Source organism: Aspergillus ibericus, assembly GCF_003184845.1.
Source record: "Aspergillus ibericus CBS 121593 unplaced genomic scaffold BO80scaffold_8, whole genome shotgun sequence".
Classification (NCBI taxonomy): Eukaryota; Fungi; Ascomycota; class Eurotiomycetes; order Eurotiales; family Aspergillaceae; genus Aspergillus; species Aspergillus ibericus.
Window position 1 is genome coordinate 712,155 of NW_020292106.1, and position 23,320 is coordinate 735,474.

Below are 23,320 nucleotides of genomic sequence, written 5' to 3' on the forward strand. Positions count from 1 at the left end.
CGGGCGTGACTGTGTCTGAAGACGGTTTCTTGTTGATGCGCCACCATTAGTCCAAGCTCACTTCAAGACGCGTTATAAATGACACACAGAAGCCCTTCCCAGAATATCCATGTACTGAGAGACTGAGACTGATTCTCCGTCAATCCTTCGAGAGCGACCAGCGCCATGTGGAGGTTCGGTGTTTTGCTCCATAGTGATGGGTCGGCGCTAAACCATTTCGGCAAGGCTGGAGGCTGGTTGTTTGTCTTGTGATCGACTCCCCCTGCAGCCCCTCCAACTTGCCATGCGCTCATTCTAGTTCAATCTATCTGCGACAGAAGATAATGCAAGGTCTATATCTGCCAGATGAAACTAATGCAGATGCCTACTTGACAGAAAGATCGGTTTTAGGCACCACAATAATATTACCCGAAGTCCCAATGAGCATGGGCCGCTGGCCGCTTCACCCAAGGATCACGGCGCTAAGCTCTGCCTACGTGGCTGCCATCCCGCCTATGAACATCGGATCCTCAAAGTTAAATTCCAGTCTGAAATCCCCCTCATCAAGATAAAACGAGCTCCGTCAAATGGGGTTTGTAAAAGACGGTGAGTGCGATCTAAGCTGCTCCCTACGATGTGCCCAAGATGCGGGGCGTTGATATCATTTGCTGTTCCTTAGAATCCGCATTGACAGTGCCGATCAATACGTCGGGCCGGAATGAATCGAAGGGCTTATCACTGGCTGCATTGATACCAGCCTCGATAATGCTTGAGCCCGATCAGCCGTAGAAGGCTTGCGTCATGGGCTCTGGCGTGGGGTGGTTAACCAACGTTCGGTGTCGAAGCCGATATATAGCTATTTGAATCCGCCTCATGGTGGCTGAGCAAAACACTCGGAAATTTGGAGTTTACCGTTATTGCGATGATAGCCAGAAACATCAGTCTCCTCAGCCTCGATGGCGGGGGCGTGCGCGGGCTATCTTCCCTCTACATTCTGAAGCACATAATGGAATCCATCGACCCTGAAAACACACCAAAGCCATGCGAGTATTTCGACTTGATAGGAGGATCTGGGTCAGGCGGGTACGTTTCCTGAGACAGAGATATTTCCCACAAGGAATCCTTCTAAATGCTTTGACAATAGATTGATCGCAATCATGCTCGGTCGCCTCGAAATGGACATTGACCAGTGCATCAACGCATACAAGAGGCTCTCGAACCATGTCTTTTCTCGGAAGAGACTTCTTCCAGTAGGCGGCAACTTGCGCCGCCAATCGAAATATGACGGTCGCAGAATTGAAACTGCTGTGAAGGCAATTCTTCATGAGCTTGGTTACGAAGATGACATACTTCTGAGAGAACCAGCATCATCATGCAGAGTGTGAGTCCTCCCAAAGTCTTGATCACTGATGCCTGATAAAGTGTGAAGATACGTCTGCGTGACCGACGACGGTTCCAAGCGGAATCTAGCACCCTTGACCAGCTATCCGAGCAAATACTGCTCTAACGAGCTCTACAAGTCCGCCAAAGTATGGCAGGCTGGCAGGGCCTGTTTCTCCACGGCTCCTCTCTTCGATCCCGTCCCCATTGGGCCAAGCGGACGGCGATTCTACAACAGCAGCACGGAAGCCAACAATCCAGTGAGAGAAGTGTGGATAGAAGCGAGAGGCATTTGGCCTTCCGGTTCATTGGACAGTCAGATCCGGTGCATGGTCTCAATCGGCACCGGTGTACCTTCGATCAAAAGATCCAGCAAAGCGATGTTCGGCTTACTGAAGACATCGCGCGCTGATTCTATTGACACCGAGATGGACATGAACAAGTTTCTCCGAGAGCATACGGAACTAGACGACGAGAATCGGCTTTTCCGGTTTGACGTTCCCAACGGACTGGCAGATATTGACCTCGATGGTGTGGATGAGATCGACACGATTGTCGATGCGACTGAGGAATACCTCGCCAAGGAGCTTGTCTACAAGCAGATCCAGAAATGCGGGAATGCTCTGAGTGAAGGTGCTTAGACGATGATGTTTAGAATCTTCTGTCTTTTTGTATATTCCCGGGTGGCAGTCTCTGGAGTTGGTGGACCTTGATCATTCCCGTTATAATCGTGCAATACAAGCCAACGTTTCCATTCTAGACCCAAGACCCTCCACCGGAAACCAGATAACCTTCCCGAACCTTAACCAAACAACATCACAGCTTAGTACAACCTCGAATTTCAACCCCAAGCAATGACGACGTCTCTGTTTCCGGAACCATGACGTCAGAATCAAATCGACCTCATCGAGTACAAAGACAGCTTAAGAATACTTCTCTCATTCATCAACTCTCTCATCAACCCAACCTACTCAATTACTGCTCACCAAACCCCTCAATCAACCACATTGTACCCAAACCACCCGCAAAAATGGTCAAAGACAAAGACACCGTCATCGGGTACTATTCCCCATTCTCCTCTTTTACATGCAATCAACGACTGATACCTCATCCAGCGAATTCAACACCCTCGTCAACATGACCCCCAACGAACTCCGCGAATGGCTAAAAGACACCCAATCGCAATCCTCCGGCTGGAGCAACGAATCCGGAGAAACAATTGGCCATGAAAGGCATTACCCTCTCCCTTCCCTTCCTTCCTTCCCTCCTCCTCCCTTTCCCAACCCAACAAACCCCCAATCAAGCTGACCGCATACACACTCCGATAGTGGTCGCAAAATCGTCTCCATTCTCGAACACAACCCCTCCAAAGACCCATCCAGCTACACAGACCAAGACGTCGATCATATGCGTCGGGTCGTGGCGTACTGTAAGCGCCATCTAGCGCAGGAAGGGACGGCGAAGCAGGATACGGATAGTAAGAGTTATCGGTCGTTGAAGAATTGGGGGCATGATGCGTTGAAGGAGTAATTTTGCTTCTTTGAATGAGATGAATAAAAGAGAGGGAGGGGTGATTGGAAGGACTGTTGGGGGTGTATAGGTGTATAGGAATGGGACTTGGTGATTGGTTCTGGTGGATGAGATGTGGTCTGGGTATAATCGTATAGTTAATTACTAGCTGGAATGATGTTGGTCTGGAGAGTGTGTGTGGAATATCATCTTATGAGAGAAATCCTCGAAATCCTGATTCTCGGGCTTCAGGCCCGAGACGCATCTCTTTAGTGACGGAGTCTCATGAGCTGGCTGGCTTGCTATATTGCTTGATTTGGCGGGGTTGCTACAGATCTATGCATGGGCATATCTACTAATTTACGTCGCATAACCAGATAGGAGAACAGAATTCATTGCTATCTAGTTGAGCTCGTCTTAGCTTCACCATAATGGCTACTAGACTCCAACACCACGTTGAGGTGCGAGCTCGTCGTTGGAGGGCCTGCCCGCACACCAGGCGCCCACCTTTCGGTGAGACTTTGACGCTTTTCAGCGTTCCCCGACAAGCACCTTTCGGCGCCGCACTTGCACAAAGCATGTGGTCGGGGGTGCGGGAACTGCAACTCAGCACTTGTTCAGCGCCGGCGCATGCAGCCGAAACAGCCAGAGGCACACAACCAGGGGGCCGAGTGGCTAGAAGGTGTATATTCGAATGGCGAGTCTCAAAGGGTGTGTCTCGAAGGCGTGTCTCGAAGTCGTGTCTCGAAGTCGTGTCTCGAAGTCGTGTCTCGATTCGGTGGGCGTCACTCGATTCGGTGGGCGTCACTCGATTCGGCGGGCGTCACTCGATTCGGCGGGCGTCACTCGATTCGGCGGGCGTCGGTTCGAAGGGCGTCTCTCGGTCGGCGTCTCTCGGTCGGCGTCTCTCGGTCGGCGTCTCTCGGTGGGCGTCTCTCGGTGGGCGTGTATCAGGACGGTGTATATCAGGAGGGACGTTATTAATGCCGTGTCCCGAAGGGCGTGTATCAAAGAGCGTTTAGTCAAGGTGGCGTGTAGTCAGAAAGACGTGTATCTGGGACGACACACAGTCAGAGCGATACAGCAGCCAGAATGGCACAACAGCCCAACGACACACAGCCAGAAAGATGCACAGCCAGATCAAAACACAGCAAGAACAACACACAGAACAATGGCACCCAGTCAAAGGAACAAACACAGCCAGCAGGTGGAAAAGCCAGAACAGTAACACAGACAATAGACATACCGACAATAGGCACACACACAGTTTGCACACAGCAACACCAACAGGACCAGAAACAAAACAGCACACTAACAACAGTGTGGCTCGCAACCAGTGCAGCACACAGCCGGAAGAAAGAAACAGTACATAGCCAGATCGGTACAGCAGCCAAGATAGCAACAACAACAACCAGATCGGCAGCACCGGAAACCCAGTCTGTCCATGGCACTTTTCAGCACCCAGACCAAACACTCTCAAGGCACCTTTCAGCGCCTAAAGAGTTGAGCTCGTCTTGGCTTCGCCATAAAGGCTACTAGACTCCAGCACCACGATGAGGTGCGAGCTCGTCGCTGGAGACCTGGCCCGCACAACCAGGTGCCCACCTTTCGGTGAGACTTTTGACGCTTCCCAAAGCTGAGGCAGCTGGGGCGTTTACCTGGCAAGCACCTTTCGGCGCGACACATGTACAAAGCACTTTTCAGCGCAGCATGTGGCCAGGTGTGCGGAGCGGCAACACAGATGTGTACCGACAGTGGGTTTTGTAGACCGAGGGATGGCATAGCGGACACTTTGTACATGCCAAACAAGATGCCAAGACGCTTTACAGCATCAGCCTCACGGGCACCCCGGTAAAGGCTCAAGCACACAGTGGAGCCAGTGTAAGACACTTTGCAGTGCCGTATCACGTCGTTGGTGCAATTTGTACTGTTGTTGGCGGGACAGATCTTGCGATACCGTCACTGGGTGGAAGGAGGGCTGGCATCGCCTATGCCTGTCGAGGAGCACGAGTATGCAGTCTAACAACGAACACGGCATGTTAGCAAAGCCACGTCGGGGTCCGATCAACACTTGCATACATACCGAAGTATGTGTGTATGTATGGGGGCGTGTATTCAATTCATACGAGCTGCTAATTGTTCAACCGAGTAACCAGAGGGCGTGCTCAACTGCCGTCCATAGCAGTTGTATACCGAGGAGAGAATCGAAGTGCAGAAAGTGAGTAGAGAATGAAGATGGAAGTGGAAAGGAAGATATAAAGATCAGTATGAGGATGAGAAGGTCAGGCTGAGGACAAGAAGACCAAGATGAAGATGGGGAGGCGAACTGAGGATGGGAAGATCAAGGTAAGGATGGGAAGGTCAAGCAGGCTGAGGATAAGAAGGTCAAGATGAGGATATGTAGATTAGTCTGAGAATGGAAATGTCAGGCTAAGGGTAAGAAGATTAAGATGGGAAGGAAGTTGAGAAGGTTGTAAAGAAGGAGAAGAGAGGTGAGAGTTGAGGAAAATAGTAGGGGAATGGGCAGAGTGAAATGTTATGCTGGATGTGGCTTTAGTGACAGGACACTGCCCTGACTTCACTTTTGGCCTCTGAGTCAAAAAATGGAGTGACTCACGAGGAGTCACTGGAGTCCTGAGCTCAGAATGATGAGGCTGGCTAGATTGCAGTGGCCGCCAGGTTTGTTGCGTACCTCGTCACAAGATCATCATAATAGGTAGAATGTTTAGCGATTCGCCACAAGACAGCCCTGAGCGTCCAAATCGTAATTAGCTATCCTTGACATGATGTACATCATTCCGCATAGATTCAGACATCCTCCACCGATAGTAGTATTCTCATGGTATCCAAAACACTGCCATGTTCTCCCATACGCCGAAAGTCGCTCTCCACTCACAACATCCAAACTGAAAGACCAAGAACCGCCAGAGCAACCACATAACTTGTGACCTTCCTACGAGAAGTCAAATCATTCCCATCCCTATCGAACGGAGCTTGAACAGGCGGTGCTATCTTCATCATATTCTCAATGGTATAAGGCGGATACCTCGCATCCGTGAACCTCTCCAGATAGTTGGGAACGGCATTCGTATATGTGCGAAGGTATGAGAAACACATGATCCCATGACGGCCATGATAGGCTCCCATACCCGAGTTTCCGACGCCACCAAACGGTGCGTCGCGGGCAGCTGCATGTAGGAGACAATCATTGAAGGTCACACCACCTGAAGCGGTCTCATTCTGGATGCGTGTCTTTTCAGTCTCATCGTTGGTGAAGCAGTATAGGGCTAGCGGGTGTTCTCCGCTACGGGTGAAGGATATAGCTGTGTCAAAATCTGCGTCGATGATGGGCAAGATGGGGCCGAACAGCTCTTCGGAGAGGAGATGATCGTCGGACTTGACGTCCACAACGACGGTAGGTCCAAAGTATCGAGTCTGACGATCGCGGATGCCAGCGTAGACCACATTTCCGGATGTTCTCTGGAGAAGTGACTCGAGACGGTCAAAGTTTCGCTCGTTGGAAATGTGGCAGTAATAATCTGGTCTGTTGTCCCGGCCGCCGCTGAATTCGTCAAAGTAGTGGATTAGCTTGGCCACGAGGGCATCCCGTACACTGGGGTCTACGAGGACGTGGTTCACGTTGACGCAAAGCTATTTCAAGCAGTATTAGTGGTTGCATGAGTGGGTAATGTTGGTCTTCTAGGTGGCATGGAGGTCATACCTGTCCAGCGACAGCGAATTTAGCCGCAGCAATGTGTTTCGCCGCGAGATCAATATTGGCGGACGAGGCGACAATGGCCGGCCCTTGACCTCCTAATTCCAGGGTGACGGGAGTGAGATGCTTTGCAGCGGCAGCGTAGATGATCTTCGCGACCGTCGCGGATCCGGTGTAGAAAATGTGATCAAACCGGTGCTCAAGAATGTATTTCATTTCCTTCGACCCGGCACTGACGCATTGAATGGCCTCGCCATCCATATACTGAGGGATAATCTCCATTAAAAGGTCCTGGCAGGCCACTGCGACGTCCGAAGGCTTCAACACCATCGCGCAGCCAGCGGCGATCGCAGCGACCATGGGTTGTAGAAGCAGTAGGATAGGTAAGTTCCAAGCACCGATGATCAAGGACACTCCCAATGGCTCTTTCCGAACCACCGTCCCGCCAAAGAAATTAATGGGATCCTTTCTCGTAGGCTTCTCATCTTTTGTCCATTCATCGAGTTTGTCAAGTGTGCGTAGGATATCTTGTTGGAGGGCCCCGATATCCTCCAGCATAGATTCCAGTTTATGTTTGTTTAAGTCGGCGTGAATGGCAGCGAAGAGGCGCTCCTTGTTGTCCTCAACCATCCACCAGGCCCTTTTAAGCTGATGGCGCCTCCATTCTTTAGTCTTGGTGCGGCCCGACGCGAACGCGGTGCGGGCCTTGCCAATTGCCTGTCTCCTGTTAGCGATGGCGGTGCTGCCACGGTCGCAATCAATGGTATGAACTTGCCTGATCGAACTCAGCCTCGGTAGTGAAAGCCATAATAATACTGCGAGACTCGCTACTTTACGATAGAGTTGACGGAAGCTGCGGGCGGGGTTGTGGTTTCTTCTTAAAAGCGATCTTCGCAGCGTTAAAAGCAATTCAGCCTACGGAGCAATAGTTGCTACTAGTACGGTTTAGTGCTGCATCAAGAGTGCTTATGTACCCTTATGCAAGGGAGGGCAATGGTCCGACGGGGCTTGATTGGACCAAATGAATCGAACCCGCCGTTCGACTGCCGGGAATCGATCGAAAGCGGACTTTAGTACCTCCGTAGTGAGGAACGCAGACACGGGTCTTGGATTCTTGAATGCCTCGGATGTGGATATCTCTCAGCTATAGCTGCTGTACATACACGTGAGTTGCTTCCCCTTTACCCCTCTCGAGATTCTCCTCGCTTTGACCCTCCAACTGCGTAACTTTTGTGCTAATACTTCCGTCGACCTCGGATCTCCAGTCTATATGTTCCATTAGCTCCTATAGATCTCCTCGAGGCAACCAGTTCGAACATACCAGAGAACTTACGGGCGGGGATTCGCCGCTGCCACATCTCTTCCAGTTCCTCAAGAGAGCGTCCCGTGAGCTCGGGAAGGAAGAAGTACCCACAAACCACCCCCAAGGCTGCGAGGGACCCGTATATAAATCCGACCTTGGATTGGAGGTCTGCATATGGGGCTTTGAGTAAATATGGGAGGGAGTAAGAGACTGCAAAGTCGCAAACGATGCGAATAAGCCAAGCGACAACAGAGGTCTTATCGCGCAGTCGGAGATGTGGCGTTTCTGCACCTGTGATGACAGATCTGAGATTCATTGTTAGCGCTTACGTGATCGACAGAAAATCATTCTGATCCGGGGTAGAACATACATGGAACCAAAGGACATGATGTAGAATAGCCCGTACATCATCAGCACCCCACAGACTCCACGCTTTTTGCCATCGGTAATGGTTCCCGTTCCCAGGCCACCACAAGTGAGAAGCAGGGCGGTTGTCATGGTGCCACCGATCAGATAAATAGGTCGTCGACCTGTCGTGTCCACTAGGGAGAATGTGACCAGCGGACCGAGGGTCGAGAAGCCTCGGGACAGAAGCGTGAAGGCAAACGGATTCATGACATGGAGCGATTTGACGAAAAGACTGCCGTATTGACTGACAAAGGCTTGTCCCGTTAATTGATTAAAAGCCGCAGTCATGACTGCAACCATTGTTCTCCTCTATATTGATGTCAGCATCACACCGATGTATACCAGCACTCGTGCAAGAAGGTGGTAGCGTACTCGGTTAGTTCCCTGGAGAAGCTCTGCCCAGGAGCCTTTTGTCTGTGCATCTGCCCCGATAGACGCTTGCAAGAGCGCTACTTCAGCTTCAACATCGACATTCTTGCCCTTGTTCAGATATTCGAGCTGCGTAGCCGCTGCCTCTGTCCTGTTCTTCCGGATAAGCCACCGAGGGCTTTCCGGCACAAACCAGCTGAAAAGTAGAATGAAGCAGGGGAACGTCCACATTACGCCAATAGGGATCTTCCATGCGGAGTTTCCGTCCAGTTTGGCTGTTTCATATGTGATTATGGCACAGATAAATGAGCCAAAGATATGGGCAAAGACATATACTACCACCGTCGCTCCGCGAATCATGGCAGGGCTGATCTCAGCTAGGAACATGGGCACAAGCCAGTCTTCCCATCCAATGAAGCACTGCACTATCATCCGCCCGGCCAGGATCTGACCAAATGTTGTCGCTGTGTAGCTGGTCGAGATACCAGCTATGCAGATCAGCTGCATTCCAATAAAGCAAGCCCGGCGCCCATAGTACTCCCCAATGGCCCAGCCAAGAAAGGTACCGGCCGCTTTTGCGGGAAGACCAAGCGAATTGAGAAAGGCTAAGTGCTGGGTACTGAAACCGTATTCACCGGTGGAGCGATCGTAAGTGCCGAACTGCTTCTCAAATGCTTCTCGAGAGTTAGCGGGGGGCTAATACACAATTGCAGTCTAAATCAATAGATCTCGAGCTCCTTACAGTCCATGGTCTGGATGGTGGAAAACACGGCGTCATCAAAGCCATAGCTAAATACACTAATGGCAATGATCATGTATGCTATCAGCATATTCCAGGTGAAAGCATGGCGCGCGTGCTGCAAGCTCTTGAGGCCCGCCATTTGTCTGTCCGCAGTGACGAAGACTGAAGAACTTGAGTATATTCCAACAAAAGTCAAAGACGCCTCCGCCTCAAGTAAAATCCAGATCGAGCATGGGAACGTTGTGCCAGATGGACATTGCTATACAGTATTGGGTGCTCTTCTACTTGCTTTATAGTGTTTTCTGTGATATATCGCGACATTCTGGGGCGATGTTGCCATTTCGCTCTAGGATGTCTCGAGGGGTTGGCGCTCTTTGCCTGGATCAGTCAAACTCGAGCTAACTGACCGATAGCCGTAGTCTCGCCGAGTACCGTTCTCTAGAAGCTTAAGTCATCACGCAGTGGGGGGAACAGAGCATGATCAATGGCAGGGGATGAAGCCATCGCGGGGAGAGATGTCACCATCGCGTGGTTGTGCCGCGCCAGCATTAGCGGCAGAGCTAATTCCCAGTTGAATCCAGGCCCCCCAATTATGTCATCAACAACTTCCAAGATTTGATTGTTATCGAACAGCGGAGGATGGAGGGACTCAGCGCATTACTTCTATCGGACAGATATAAAGTGACGGAGCACGACCTGGGGACGAGCGTGGTCGTATCAAACGCTCCAAAATCCTACCACGTCGCACCACAACATGACGGCGTCCAAGCGCCCAAACTTCCTGGTCATTGTCGCTGATGACCTTGGCTTCAGTGACACTTCTCCTTTTGGGGGAGAAATTGATACGCCAAACCTCCATCGTCTGGCAATGGAGGGTCTTCGAATGACAGACTTCCATACAGCGGCATCCTGCTCACCAACCCGGGCCATGCTCCTCTCCGGGACAGATGCCCATATCGCAGGTCTAGGTGTCATGGCTGAGAGAAGGAGTCGATTTCCACACGTTTTCGATGGCAAATCCGGATACGAAGGTTATCTGAACTATAAGGTCGCCGCATTGCCCGAATTATTGCAGGACAACGGATACTTTACCTGCATGTCCGGCAAGTGGTGCGTCTTCTCGCTCAGCCATCCATCGAGCTCACGCTAATGTAGAGAAAACAGGCATCTAGGTCTAACAAAAGACGTCGCGCCCTGCTCACGAGGCTTCACCAAGGTCTTCACTACCTTGCCCGGTGCCGGAAACCACTTCAACCACGAACCCCAGCTATACGACATCACAGAAAAGCCACGAGTAATTATCAAAGGAAACGAAGGACTGTGGATGCGCGACGATCAATTCATTAACGGCGCCACTGATCTTCCCAAAGACTTCTACTCCTCCAAATCCTTCACCGATAACCTCCTATCGATCCTCCAGAACCGCACCCACGAACAAAAAGAACAACCCTTCTTCTCCTACCTCCCCTTCACAGCCCCTCACTGGCCCCTCCAAGCCCCATCCGCAACAATTCAAAAATATCGCGGCCTCTACGACGACGGCCCCCTCGCCCTCCGCGCCCGCCGTCTCGAAAGCCTTATCAAAAACGGCCTCGTCCCCGCAGACGTCGACCCCGCCCCCATCATCACTCTCGGCACCACCCCGTGGGCTTCTCTCTCCCCCGAAAAGCAACAAAAATCCTCCCGCGCAATGGAAATTTATGCCGCCATGGTCGATCTCCTCGACGTCAACATCGGCCGCGTCCGCTCCTATCTCGAATCAACAGGCGAATGGGACAACACCTTCGTGGTCTTCATGTCCGACAACGGCGCAGAAGGCCAACTCCTAGAAGCCATCCCCGTCCTAGCAGGGGCAACACTCGGCGACGTCATTGAGAAGTACTATGACAATTCGCTCGAAAACCTCGGAAACCACAACTCGTTCATCTGGTACGGTCCCCAATGGGCATCAGCGGCAACGGCCCCCTGTCGAGCTACAAAGTCCTTCACCACTGAAGGTGGTATCCGATGTCCATGTATCGTTCGGTACCCACCCCTCATGAACATGAAACCGGGTAGTATTACGAATACGTTCACCACGGTCATGGATATACTCCCCACGATGCTCGACTTGGCTGGGATTGAGCATCCAGGGACAATATTCAGAGGAAGAGAAGTAGCTCCTGTACGGGGCCATTCGTGGCGGCCATTACTAGAGTCACAAGATGGGGACGTCGATATCTATCACGAGGATGTTGTGGGATGGGAGCAGCTGGGGATTGCGGCCGTGAGGGTTGGGAATTGGAAGGCGGTGTTTTTGCCTCCGCCTAGAGGGGAGGGAAAGTGGGAGTTATACAATCTCGAGAATGATTTAGGGGAGGTAAATGATCTTGCTGAAAAGATTCCGGAGAAGTTGGCAGAGATGATAGCGCATTACGAGACGTATTTCCAGGAGTCTGGGATGTTTGATTCTTATTCTGTTTTTCAAGAGGAGTTGAAGAAGAGTGGTGTGAAGAGGGCTTGGTAGAGGTGTTGGATAAGAATCTACATCAAATTCGATGGTAATTTGTCACATAAGAAGGTACAGGTAGGTACTCCGTACATTTCCATTTGCATGTGCAGTTGCAAAGATTCTCCACCCGTCTAGTTCTTGAACATCAACTTCTCCAAATAACCGCAATGGTCTTAGCATGGTATCGCCCAGTTGGCAGTCTCCTGGTTGCAGTTCATAGTCATGTCGTCAGTGAGGTCAATTTCCACTTCGGGGTCCAATTTGTAGGATGACTTACATACCTCTGGGCTGTAATTTCAATAGAACGGTGTGGCGCAGATATGCTGCCAGGCATGCTTAACATCGTTGATATACTCGACGGTCCTCGTGGTGTCGGAGATGTGGAACTTATCTCGCGAAGAACGAGAGCAGAAGGGATATGAGTTTACGTTTCTCGAGGAAACAACTTTCCCGGTCTTTCTTTCTTTCGTACGTGGGTTCGCAGCATGGGAGGATTTTCTATGCGTGCTTGAGGGGGCTGCAGGTGAGGATTTTTCAGTCAGGGATTTATAGCTGTCACGCAGAGAGATGCGCCGGTGGGGCTTTTTACGGGGATCCTTGTGGGTTGGCCTATAGCGACTTCTTAAGATGTTTCGAGGGTCGAGAATAGGGAATTGAGGCTCTAATGAGGAAGTAGATTTGGTATCCCCACTGAAAAGTGGGCGTCTAGTATCGCTAGCGGCGAGCTCGCACCTCACCGTGGTGCTAGAGTCTGGTAAGTATCTGGTGACGCTAAGACGAGCTTTTCTAAATTCGAGACACTGATTATATTTGATGTAAATAGTATTATCAGGTGTTAAGTAGATTTCAATCTGCGCAGCAGGCATATACAACCTCGTGCCGATGTTCATTGCTCCCCATTAGCTACTATGTAAATCTTAAACAAAGACGCAATCAGTCAGCCGACCCTATGCATAATTACATGTACTCTACTCTACCGTCCATCGTATGACTCGTTGCTAGTTGATACAGCTCGTCTTCCCCATCCACTAAACAGCCCTCCTCCGTTCGGTGCTGGCTCCGTCGCCGCCTTAGCAACAGACGGCGGCCTTCCTAAGAAAGAATGTCGGCCCTCGGGTATGATTCCGTGCCGTGACATGATCTTCCGCATCGAGTCCATTTTGCCTTTGACTTCCTCTAGCTCCTGGCGCGCAACTGCTTCGGCGGTTTTAGCATTGACGAGTTCGAGAAGCAGGGCGTCCTCCGCCGCGGGTTTATTGTTCTCGGTTGCGAGGACTGATTGTAGTCCCAGGCTGCTAGACCGTTTGTTGAATGTGGTTGGCGTCGTGGTACTCTTTTGGCTCTTTTGCGAGTTCGTTCGGACTAATTTGAGTTCGCGCAAGCCAGTGCTTGTGTAGCCCTCGCTGGTGTCACTGGTTGGAGAGCCGTAGGTCTCTGATGGAGCCGTGTCTGAGTTCCGGGTCTTAGTTTTTACCGTACGTAGCTCTCGGACCATCCGTTCCAAACGCTGGCGTTCACGATAGCTATCTTGAATGCGACCGCGAGCTTCGCGGAGCTGCTCCCGCAGTGAGGAGTTCTCCTTTTCGTGCTCGTCAATCCGACGCGTCAGGCCCTTGCATCGGCTCGATTCTAGGGCATGCATTTCTTTGTAGCGGTTGAGGTCGTCGCGGAGTTGGTGTTTGGTTTGGTTCATCGTGACATTCTTGGGGGCTTCAATCATTGCGAATCGTGCGTCGGCTTTGTGTACAAGCTCCATTGGGGGTTCTTCCGCCGTTTCCTTGATGTATTGGAGCATTGACTTGGCGAGCGTTTGATCCTCCTCGCGCTCTTCGCGTTCTTGCTGGAGCTCTCGCGTGAGGTCAGCGTGTTGGCGTTGGAGGTCGCTAAGAGCTATAAGAAGTTCCTCGATTTGCGTGTGAAGGTCCCGATCTTTGTGCTGCGATATGGCTGATTTCGCGCGTGGTTTTGGCGCGTCTGTCGACAATTCTGTCGGGGCTGTGCTGGCGTCGGATGCCGATTCCACGGAGTTGAGGGTTGACGTCATGCTCTGTTTGGATGCTGACCGTCGGATGCTGGCTGCAGTTGCACTATTCGGATTGAGACTGATCGACTTGACGGAGTTGTGCGAGTTAGATCCTGCCCAGAGTCGGCCAAGGAATCGAGATGCTGCTGCTTGCATCTGGGGGAAGGAAATGCCGGTCGGCACTCCTTGTGACTGATTGTAGCTGGCTTCCAGGGCCTGCAGGCTTTCCTTGGTGACAAGCGATGTGAGAGAGACAAAGTCATTGACAAATTCATCCGCATGGCAGGCATATCTAGAGATAGTTAGATGGTTTCTTCTAGGATAGAATGGAAACTTACGTGTCCCACAGACTTCTAGAAAGCAGAAGTTGCATAACGTCCTCGAACTCGGCGCACGCCATGATCTTCTTCTCATTTCTTGTCATTAACGAGAGGGCAACACGCATCAACGTCTCGCAAGCTCCCTCGAGAAAGATTACATCGTAAATGCGAAGAAGCATCGGAAGCGGACACGCGACTGCGAAGAAGGACAGGAACCACTGTGATACGTAAACCGGCTCGACGTTCAGCGCCTCGAGATGTGCGAACAGACCGGGCCGTAGGCGAGCCAGGAGGTTCTGAAATTGATAGACACGGAGATGAAGCCCCGAGAGATCAGGAAGGTAGCACGTCCGCAGATCATAATGATCCATGAGCCTGAGGCCTCGGCGTTAGCTCCAATTGTCAGCTGCAGCATGCATGAGATTATTGCCTTACCGAACCAGCACGCAGAACGCCTCTGCATCCGTCATGTGCATCAGCAAGGGGCCAACGACAAATCCCAATCCCTGGCAGTAGCCGATCTTGGTATCGTACAGACTGAAGCATTTCAGGACCCGTCCAAGCATCTGCTGCCCCTCACCATTAGGGTCACGGAACATCTCCACATTTGGGAAGCTCCGGCCAATATCCTTGCCGATCAGTCCTTCATATGGACTCGTCTCACCGCACAGTCTCTGGTATTCCGCCAACAAGGTGTTGTCCCGGGCTCCCGCCAGGCTGGGCCACACCACGCCACGGAGTGGAGGAGGAACACCGCTCCGGATCTTGTTCGAGGTTAACGTCGGTAATCGCTGGGCTGTTTGAGGATAATCTGCGACCAAGGCTGCCCAAAATTCGAGTTCGGTCATCGGTGGAGGAGGAAGTTGGGAGTACCGCAGTGATGATCGAGGGTCCTCGTCGATCAATCGCTTGATCTGGTGCAATGATTGCGAACGAGACGGTCGGGTTATTCGCTGCGCATGTGATTTGCTCGCCAAAGCAGACTTGGGGTTCGTCGCAAGTGCATTGTTTTCCTGTTCTAGTCGTGCTAACAGAAGAGCAGTCGACTGACTCACATTAACTGCTGTATCTGCAGTCTTCTATATTGTCACGCACCTCATCCGATCCCTCACAACGGGGTTCTTGCTCTTCTGTCTTTTCCAGCTCTTCCCAATCCACTGCATCGTCCTTTCGGTCCCGCTCTGCACTGCTGCGGGATCGTATCGAGCTAGCATCACCACAAATGGAGCTTGGTGCTAGATCCGCCCTCGGGGGTTCCTGTGTCGGCGTGGTCTTGGGGTCATTCTCGCCATCGCTTGACAGTTCTCGAGTCGGGGACGTCACGTCGACGGGGGTTTGAGGGATGTCGAGGGTTCGCCAGTCAGGTTGCGTGTGTTCTGAATTGGAGGTCAATGGCACGGTCACCATCGAGTCAGTATCGTGGGACCCCGTGTTGACGGAGTCCGAATGGACATGGGAGGGGGTGCGATCGGCGCCGTCCATGGCCATTGCGTTTCTGATTGGGTTGTGACGTTCAATGCCGATGCCAAAGGCACATTCCTCGGGAAGATCCAGATGTTAGGGGTTTTTGTGGAGGGCGGCGGCGGAGGGGTTAAACCAGCAGCCAGACGCGATAAGGAGGGCGAACGGTAGGGGGAGGGGCTGTCAATAACGACAGCATATCTCTCCGGTGTGGAAGTGGGATCGAGGGTAAGGACCGGCGTGGGAATTGAGGGGCCAGAAGAAAGGAAGAGTGATGGGCAGAGGCGAGGGAGAAACGGCGTGATTTTGGTTTCAGGGCCGGATGGGGGGAAGGGATCAGGAGCGTCGCCGTCGCGAGTATTCTTAGCGTTGGCGACGGTTAGTCCCCGACACTAACTCACCACTAACCTGTCAGGTCCCTTCCTCACACCTCAGTCAGGGGCAGCGGCGGGCCACTCGAGACTCTATCCCCCCAATCGCGTCCCGTCGATCGCTTTCAATAATCGTCCCAGACTACTGTCTATCTACGCAGTGAGTCCCTTTTCTCTGAGAGCCGCCGCAGCAACATTCCTCCTGCTTACGTGGTTTTGCTCGTTATCAGGACCGATCTCCACCCACCGCGAACCATGGAATTATCTCCCAGATCGATCCGATAGGCAGGTATGGCCTCTCCAGGCCTGCCCTGAATCCCAGATGGGTTGAATGTCTTAGGTAGTGATACCAGCGCAATATCCCACGGCCCTGCCGCCGTTTGGCTCGGGACCGGTCGATCCACGACCCATCTGGTGCAATATCGGCCGGTGCTCTTGATCCACTGCAGAATCACTCAAGGGGCGGAGGACTTAGTACTGCAAACACAACCACAAGTCGCTAGGCCAACTCGTATCCTGCTTATCTTTCGAAGAGGGGCCAACATCAGACAAGCTGCCAATTCGACGCTCTCGTCCAGTGGTGAGAGACTGAGAGTTGTGCTGAGGTGGTGGGCCCCTGAGTCGTGTTCGAAACATTGCATGACCAGTTTCATCTGGCCCAAGTTATGGTGTTACACAATTCTATTGGCGGGGTGCTATATGGGGGCTGCTTTCATTGGCTGCCATAGGCCCACTTTGAAAATTACCGTACCAAGTCGACCAGCTTCTAGAAGGCGACGGGAAGAATGGCCGGCTTGATCCCAATTCAAAAAGGAAAGTGAATGAAGAGAACACTGAGCTAGTGGATTGCATAGTCTGTGTGCTGTTTATAGTAAATCAGGGCCAGTCACTCCGTAACACGGGTAGAGTTGACCTTGGGGGTTGTGTTGCCCGAGGTTTCATGGGATGTGAATGATCCCTTGACTTGGATATATATTTTCGCCTGAGTCCTATCTATCTGTGGGCTATACCGAAAACTGCGAAGAATTCATACCTACAACACTATTACTAGTTTTCTTCTGTACACAATAATAAGCGTCTGGAGTAGCCAGGCATCATGAATTCAAATCAAACAGTGAGGTAGATATACAGGTCTGGTGAAGGTTTAAAAAGGTTTCTGTCTACAGTTCTCTGGTTGTCCAGGGTGATCCGCCGCAACCTAGATGACAGCTGCCAGCCCATGAGATAGAAAGCCGCTCCTTCACACTGCGAGGGGGTGAATCACATGGCATCCCCTATCCTCCCTTTGTGCCAAGAATAAACTTGGCGGGAAGTGGTGGTGGCTTCCATTGTTGTTCCCCTCCCCCGCGGTAGCCTTGCATGTTTTGGTGGTGCCTTCCGCTTTGGGTCCGAGTGTTTAGAGATTTCCCCTTCGGGCCCCTTCGGCGCCACTTCAGGAGTGGCCCGACATTGATCCGGGAGCGGTCGGCGGCCAGTTCTGTTTCTTCCGCCGCAGAGCAGTCGCATCGAGCGCGTCAACAACAAAGACTTCGACAACAAACGGCCGACACAAGGTAGCCTATCTGGGGAATCGGCTGCTCTCGACATAACACCCCCTCCATTTGCTTCACTTTCTTTCTGGCTGGGGGCCTTAATATTCCAGCATTTCCCCGACCTTCCTGTCACTCCTTATCCTCCCTTATCTTATTTTTCCCCGTTAGTCTGCGCGTGCAAGACGCCTCCCTTTCACAATGGATGATTCTATGATGGATTCTGTTTTCGAGGACGAAGGAAGCTCTGACTTCGTCCCTGAGCCCGCGCCGGTTCGTAACCTCCCTTTTTTAAACTACCGGGTTCAATTGCAACCAACTGACTATCACTGCAGAAGCCTAAGGCGAAGGCAGCCCCCAAGAAGACTGCTACCAAGGCAGCACCGAAGAAGCTCACCCAGACCACCCTCACCGCGAAGCCTGCGGCAAAGGCGAAGGCAGCTTCTAAGAAGCGTGCCAAACCGGACAGCGACGACGACGACAACATGGACAATGATGATGACGACCACATGTCGGACGACTCCGTGCTATCTCACACTCCTCCCAAGAAGGCGAAGAAGTCGGCTGGCCCTACCAAGAAAAGTGGCTCCAAGCCACTCGCCGATCTGGAAAATGAAGCATTTGAAAATGATGATTCCGCCGAACCCTCAAAGAACACCGACGTATCAGAGAAGTACCAGAAGGTAACCATCTGCAATATCGTTTGTTGCACCCCAGCTAACACTTGCGCTTGTAGCTTACACAACTCGAACACATTATCAAACGTCCGGATACATATATCGGTTCTACCGAACGTACGTCACAGCATATGTGGGTATACAGTTCGGAAACAGAGGGGATGGAGTATCGTGAGGTCTCCTACGTGCCGGGTCTCTACAAAATTTTTGACGAAATTGTTGTCAATGCGGCCGATAATAAACAGAACGATGCGAATATGAGCGAAATCCGCGTGACGGTTGACCGCGAGTCGGGTGTGATCAGTGTCTGGAACAACGGCCGTGGTATTCCGATTGAGATGCACTCGAAGGAAAAAATCTACGTCCCGGAGCTGATCTTCGGTCATCTTCTGACCTCATCTAATTACGACGACACTCAGCAGAAGGTCACGGGTGGCCGTAACGGTTTCGGTGCCAAGCTCTGTAACGTGTTCTCGACCGAGTTCTCCATCGAGACCCAGGACTCCCGTCAGAAAAAGAAGTACAGACAAACATGGACCGACAACATGACAAAGATGGGCAAGGCCAAGATCACCGAGGCCAAGGGGGAGGACTACACCAAGGTCACATTCCATCCGGACTACGCCAAGTTCGGCATGACAGGCATGGATGATGACTTCGAGGCCCTCGTCAAGCGTCGTATTTACGACTTGGCGGGTACCTCGAAGGTGAATGTGAAGTTGAATGGCACTCGCGTCCCAATTCGCGGCTTCAAGAAGTATATGGAGATGTACACCAAGGCCATCCGCAGGGAACGTGGAGATGATGGCCCGGCGCCAAAGGATGAGATCATCACCTGCTCTCCAGACCCTCACTGGGAGGTTGGTTTCGCTGTGTCCGATGGCGCTTTCCAGCAGGTATCCTTCGTGAACTCCATCGCGACTACCTCTGGAGGTACCCACGTGAACTATATTGCCGACCAGATCTGCAGCAAACTGGCTGATCAAGTGAAGAAGAAGAACAAGAATGGTGCCACGTTGAAGACAGCTCAGATCCGGAACCACATCTTCATTTTCGTCAACGCGCTGATTGTCAACCCGGCGTTCACCTCCCAGACTAAGGAACAATTGACCACCAAGGCATCTCAATTCGGTAGCAAATGTGTGCTGGATGATGATTTTTTCAAGAAGGTGCTGAAGACCGAGGTCATGTCAAATATCCTGCATTTCGCCCAGCAGAAGGCCGACCAGATGCTCAAGAAGACGGATGGTGGCCGTCGCGCTCGCATGAACAACCCCAAATTGACGGATGCCAACAAGGCAGGCACCAAGGATGGCCACCACTGCACGTTGATTCTAACGGAAGGTGACTCGGCCAAGGGTCTGGCCATGGCTGGACGAGCGGTGGTCGGCCCGGATCTTTTCGGTGTCTTTCCACTTCGAGGAAAACTGCTCAACGTCCGTGACGCCTCGTTTGACCAGATCTCGAAGAACCAGGAAATCCAGAATATCAAGAACTTCCTGGGCCTGCAGCACAAGAAAGAGTACACCGAGACCCGCGGTCTTCGGTACGGCCATTTGATGATCATGACTGATCAGGATCACGACGGTAGTCATATTAAGGGTTTGCTTATCAACTTCCTCCAGGCTCAGTTTCCCAGTCTGCTTAAGATCCCCGAGTTCTTGATTGAATTCATCACCCCCATCGTGAAGGTATGGAAGGGTGACCCGAAGAACCCTACCAAGCAGCGCTCTTTCTTCACTATGCCGGAGTATGAGGCGTGGAGGGAGGAGCATCAGCATGAGCGTGGTTGGGATCACAAGTACTACAAGGGTCTGGGTACCAGTACGACTGAAGATGCACAGGTCTATTTCCGCGACTTGGACCGGCATCTCAAGGAGTTCCACACCATGCAGGATAACGAGGCGGAGTTGATCGAACTGGCTTTCTCGAAAAAGAAGGCCGATGAGCGTAAGGAATGGCTGCGGCAGTTCAAGCCCGGAACCTTCTTGGACCATTCCGTTTCGAAAATCACCTACACCGACTTCATCAACAAGGAGCTCATCTTGTTCAGTATGGCCGACAATATCCGTTCGATCCCCTCTGTTGTGGACGGCCTGAAGCCTGGTCAGCGTAAGGTCCTGTACACCTGCTTCCGTCGCAACCTGAAGAAGGATATGAAGGTCGTTGAGTTGGCTGGTCACGTCTCAGGTATGACTGCGTACCAGCACGGTGACACTTCCTTGCAACAGACCATTGTGGGCCTCGCACAAACCTTTGTCGGGTCTAACAACGTCAACTGCCTGGAGCCCAGTGGTAACTTTGGTAGTCGTCTTCAAGGTGGTTCCGACTGTGCTAGTGCGCGTTATATTTACACGCGACTGTCCCCGTTTGCTCGGCGCATCTTCCAGGCATCCGATGAGCCTCTTTTGACCTACAACACAGACGATGGCAAGACGATCGAGCCCGAGGTTTACATGCCCGTGGTTCCCATGATTCTGATCAATGGTGCGGACGGTATCGGTACCGGATGGAGTTCCTCCATCCCCAATTACAACCCAGAGGATGTTGTGGATAATTTGAAGCGACTGATGGATGGCGAAGAGATCAAGCCTATGCAGCCCTGGTTCCGCGGGTTCACGGGTGAGGTCACTGCCATTGGCGGCGATCGCTTCAAATTCAGCGGTATCATCAAGGAAACCGGCGAGAAGGAGGTGGAGATCACTGAACTGCCCATCCGGACCTGGACTCAGGATTTCAAGGATAAGCTTGAGGATATCATCAAGGCGGAGAAGACACCTTCGTTTATCAAGGACTACCGGGATTACAACACGCACACCAAAGTCCACTTTGTGATCCAAATGGACGAAAAGCACATGAAGGCCGCCGTCGACGAAGGCTTGGAGGATAAATTCAAGCTGACGAAGACTATCGCCACCACAAACCTGGTCGCTTTTGACCCAGAGGGGCGGATCACCAAGTATGCGACCGTCGACGATATCCTCAAGGAATTCTTCACCGTTCGTCTGAAGTTCTATGAACGCCGCAAGGTACGTGAGCCGACGATTCTAGGCATATGACTGTCTACTAACATGGGAATCCAGCAATACCAACTTAACGAACTGCAGAAGGAGCTGGAGAAGCTTAGCAACCAGGCGCGATTTGTTCAGATGATCATTGATGGCGACCTGGTCGTGTCGAAGAAGAAGAAGAGCGCTCTGGTCGTTGAGTTGAAGGACAAGGGCTTCAGACCATTCCCCAAGGTGGCGGATGCTGCCAAGGCGGGTGAAGTTGAGCCGGCTGCCGAGGACGAGGAGTCAGAAGAGGCAGACGACACCGACAACCTTTCCAACGCCTACGACTACCTGCTGGGTATGGCTATCTGGTCGTTGACCCAGGAGCGCGTGGAGCGCCTCCGCCGCCAGATCGGCGACAAGGAGATGGAGATTGACTCCTTGATCAAGCTCTCGAAGGAGGACATCTGGAAGCGGGATCTGGAAGACTTCATCAACGAATGGCGCTTCCAGCTCGACGATGAAGCCCGTCGCCTGCGTAAGGTCGCGAACATGGGCCGTCGGACTTCCGCCAAGTTGATGACGACAGCGGGCCGCGGCGGTGCTCGCAAGCGCAAGGCTGCGAAGGATGATGACTCGGATGATGAAGACTTTGGGGCCCCCAAGACCAAACGAGGCCCGAAGAAGGCCGAGCCGAAGGGCACTCTCAGTAACTTCTTGAAGAAACCATCTCCCAAGCCTGCTGCGGATGATGAGGATGACGATGACTTTGATTTTGACATGGAGGTGATGCCGAAGAAGGACCGTGGCGCGACCAAGGCGGCACCCAGGCCGAAGGAAGAAGAAACGGTCGACTCGGACGAGGAAATTGTGCCGAAGAAGAGTCGGGCCGCGCCGAAGGCTGCACTCAAAGCAAAGGAAGAAGAGTCTGGTGAGTCGGATGTGGAAATCGTGCCGAAGAAGAGTCGGGCCGCGCCGAAGAAAGCCAAGGCCGAGGATACCGATAGTTCGGAGGTAAAGAAGGCGCCCAAACGGGGCCGACCAGCCGCCAAAGCGAAGGCCAAACCAGCGGAGGAAGAAGATGATTTGGACGACGACGAGTTCATGGAGATCACCAAGGCTCAGGCCGCAGAGACTGCCAGGCTCGAGCCGGAGCCCAGCCGAGCGCGCAAGCCGGTCAAGTACACGCTGAGCGACTCGGATAGCGACAACGGCGACGACCTACTGGGCGACGTCAGCAAGATGGTCAAGGGCATCGGCGGCACCGCAGGCGGATCGTCGGACTCCCGACAGCTATTCTCGGAGCGATCTGGGCCCGGCGGCAGTTCCGGTCTGGCGGCCAGCTCTAAAACCTCGAAGGTGTCTCCGGATTTCGACGAGGATGAGACGGACTACAGCAAGCTGGTGCCACTGAGCTCCCCGCGCCGGTCCCTGCATGTGAAGCCGAAGGAGACGAAGACGTTGGTTGACAGCGAGGACGATGAGCCTGTGAAGCCGGCCGCCACCAAGGCCAAGCCGGCCGCCCGGGGTAAGGCTGCGGCAGCTAAACCGGCGGCCAAGCCGCGTGGCCGGCCCAAGAAGGATGCCACCACGGCCGTTTCCGCCAAGCAGACGACGCTGTCGCCGGCAGCCAAGGCGTACGCTTCCAAGCAGGCCAAGACGACCAGCAAGAAGAAGCAGTTGGCGGACGATCTGTCAGACGACGACATTGATGCGATGGCCAACGACATTCTGGACTCTCCGGCGGCACCGAGTCGGCCGTCGCGACGCACGGCGACCACCAAGAAGAAGACCTATGTGATTGATGATGACAGTGAGGACGACGGCGGTGCGGGAGGCGATTCGGGGGATGATTTTGACGAGGACAGCGAGTAGGAGGGATGAGCGTGGAGGTAATAGTTGTTTCGTATTTGTGTAGTTAGTGCCCTGGATGCAATACACTGGATTATCTTTTGAAGTTCTCACATAGTCTGTAGCATGTACCTGGCTACTGCCCCTCGGCCACAAGTCCGAGGCCGACTGACTCACGGATCCACCGGAACTCCACCGG

At 52.5% G+C, this 23,320-nt stretch overlaps 6 protein-coding genes across 6 annotated transcripts; 4 read left to right on the forward strand and 2 right to left on the reverse strand.

Annotated features, from left to right (window-relative positions):
- Positions 1–561: 561 nt before the first annotated feature.
- Positions 562–2,120, forward strand: BO80DRAFT_274110 (uncharacterized protein). The gene is made up of 4 exons (XM_025714859.1): positions 562–585; positions 659–1,062; positions 1,124–1,360; positions 1,409–2,120. The coding sequence occupies exons 2-4, from the start codon at positions 902–904 to the stop codon at positions 1,998–2,000; spliced, it is 990 nt and encodes a 329-aa protein (XP_025578247.1). The 5' UTR covers positions 562–585; positions 659–901; the 3' UTR covers positions 2,001–2,120.
- Positions 2,121–2,320: 200 nt separating this feature from the next.
- On the forward strand, positions 2,321–3,059 carry BO80DRAFT_491648 (DUF3140 domain-containing protein). Its single transcript, XM_025723714.1, has 3 exons — positions 2,321–2,418; positions 2,475–2,591; positions 2,688–3,059. Exons 1-3 carry the CDS (start codon positions 2,390–2,392, stop codon positions 2,887–2,889), a joined length of 348 nt encoding a protein of 115 aa, XP_025578248.1. The 5' UTR covers positions 2,321–2,389; the 3' UTR covers positions 2,890–3,059.
- A 2,555-nt stretch (positions 3,060–5,614) lies between these two features.
- Positions 5,615–9,544, reverse strand: BO80DRAFT_491649 (aldehyde dehydrogenase; the record flags this gene model as incomplete). Its single annotated transcript, XM_025723715.1, has 7 exons — positions 5,615–6,519; positions 6,590–7,307; positions 7,747–7,849; positions 7,905–8,191; positions 8,257–8,603; positions 8,667–9,337; positions 9,406–9,544. The coding sequence occupies 7 exons, from the start codon at positions 9,542–9,544 to the stop codon at positions 5,761–5,763; spliced, it is 3,024 nt and encodes a 1,007-aa protein (XP_025578249.1). The 3' UTR covers positions 5,615–5,760.
- A 536-nt stretch (positions 9,545–10,080) lies between these two features.
- BO80DRAFT_500200 (arylsulfatase) lies at positions 10,081–11,942 on the forward strand. The gene is made up of 2 exons (XM_025724222.1): positions 10,081–10,515; positions 10,570–11,942. Exons 1-2 carry the CDS (start codon positions 10,160–10,162, stop codon positions 11,909–11,911), a joined length of 1,698 nt encoding a protein of 565 aa, XP_025578250.1. The 5' UTR covers positions 10,081–10,159; the 3' UTR covers positions 11,912–11,942.
- A 797-nt stretch (positions 11,943–12,739) lies between these two features.
- On the reverse strand, positions 12,740–16,033 carry BO80DRAFT_401256 (putative GTPase activating protein (Evi5)). Its single transcript, XM_025717554.1, has 4 exons — positions 15,335–16,033; positions 14,675–15,285; positions 14,258–14,614; positions 12,740–14,211 (listed from the first exon to the last, which is right to left on the reverse strand). Exons 1-4 carry the CDS (start codon positions 15,725–15,727, stop codon positions 12,870–12,872), a joined length of 2,703 nt encoding a protein of 900 aa, XP_025578251.1. The 5' UTR covers positions 15,728–16,033; the 3' UTR covers positions 12,740–12,869.
- A 1,568-nt stretch (positions 16,034–17,601) lies between these two features.
- On the forward strand, positions 17,602–23,225 carry BO80DRAFT_491653 (DNA topoisomerase 2). Its single transcript, XM_025723716.1, has 4 exons — positions 17,602–17,873; positions 17,936–18,283; positions 18,337–21,306; positions 21,361–23,225. The coding sequence occupies exons 1-4, from the start codon at positions 17,802–17,804 to the stop codon at positions 23,143–23,145; spliced, it is 5,175 nt and encodes a 1,724-aa protein (XP_025578252.1). The 5' UTR covers positions 17,602–17,801; the 3' UTR covers positions 23,146–23,225.
- The last annotated feature ends 95 nt before the right edge of the window (positions 23,226–23,320 follow it).

Coding starts and splice junctions, on each gene's coding strand:
- BO80DRAFT_491648 (XM_025723714.1), top strand. CDS start 2,390: ATGGTCAAAGACAAAGACACCGTCATCGG. Junction 2,419..2,474: donor GACAAAGACACCGTCATCGG/GTACTATTCCCC, acceptor TACCTCATCCAG/CGAATTCAACACCCTCGTCA. Junction 2,592..2,687: donor GAAACAATTGGCCATGAAAG/GCATTACCCTCT, acceptor ACACTCCGATAG/TGGTCGCAAAATCGTCTCCA.
- BO80DRAFT_401256 (XM_025717554.1), bottom strand. CDS start 15,727: ATGGCCATGGACGGCGCCGATCGCACCCCCTCCCATGTCCATTCGGAC. Junction 15,286..15,334: donor GTTGTGAGGGATCGGATGAG/GTGCGTGACAAT, acceptor AATGTGAGTCAG/TCGACTGCTCTTCTGTTAGC. Junction 14,615..14,674: donor GCGTTCTGCGTGCTGGTTCG/GTAAGGCAATAA, acceptor CCGAGGCCTCAG/GCTCATGGATCATTATGATC.
- BO80DRAFT_491653 (XM_025723716.1), top strand. CDS start 17,802: ATGGATGATTCTATGATGGATTCTGTTTTCGAGGACGAAGGAAGCTCT. Junction 17,874..17,935: donor TCGTCCCTGAGCCCGCGCCG/GTTCGTAACCTC, acceptor CTATCACTGCAG/AAGCCTAAGGCGAAGGCAGC. Junction 18,284..18,336: donor TATCAGAGAAGTACCAGAAG/GTAACCATCTGC, acceptor TTGCGCTTGTAG/CTTACACAACTCGAACACAT.
- BO80DRAFT_274110 (XM_025714859.1), top strand. CDS start 902: ATGATAGCCAGAAACATCAGTCTCCTCAGCCTCGATGGCGGGGGCGTG. Junction 1,063..1,123: donor GGAGGATCTGGGTCAGGCGG/GTACGTTTCCTG, acceptor CTTTGACAATAG/ATTGATCGCAATCATGCTCG. Junction 1,361..1,408: donor CCAGCATCATCATGCAGAGT/GTGAGTCCTCCC, acceptor TAAAGTGTGAAG/ATACGTCTGCGTGACCGACG.
- BO80DRAFT_500200 (XM_025724222.1), top strand. CDS start 10,160: ATGACGGCGTCCAAGCGCCCAAACTTCCTGGTCATTGTCGCTGATGAC. Junction 10,516..10,569: donor ACCTGCATGTCCGGCAAGTG/GTGCGTCTTCTC, acceptor TAGAGAAAACAG/GCATCTAGGTCTAACAAAAG.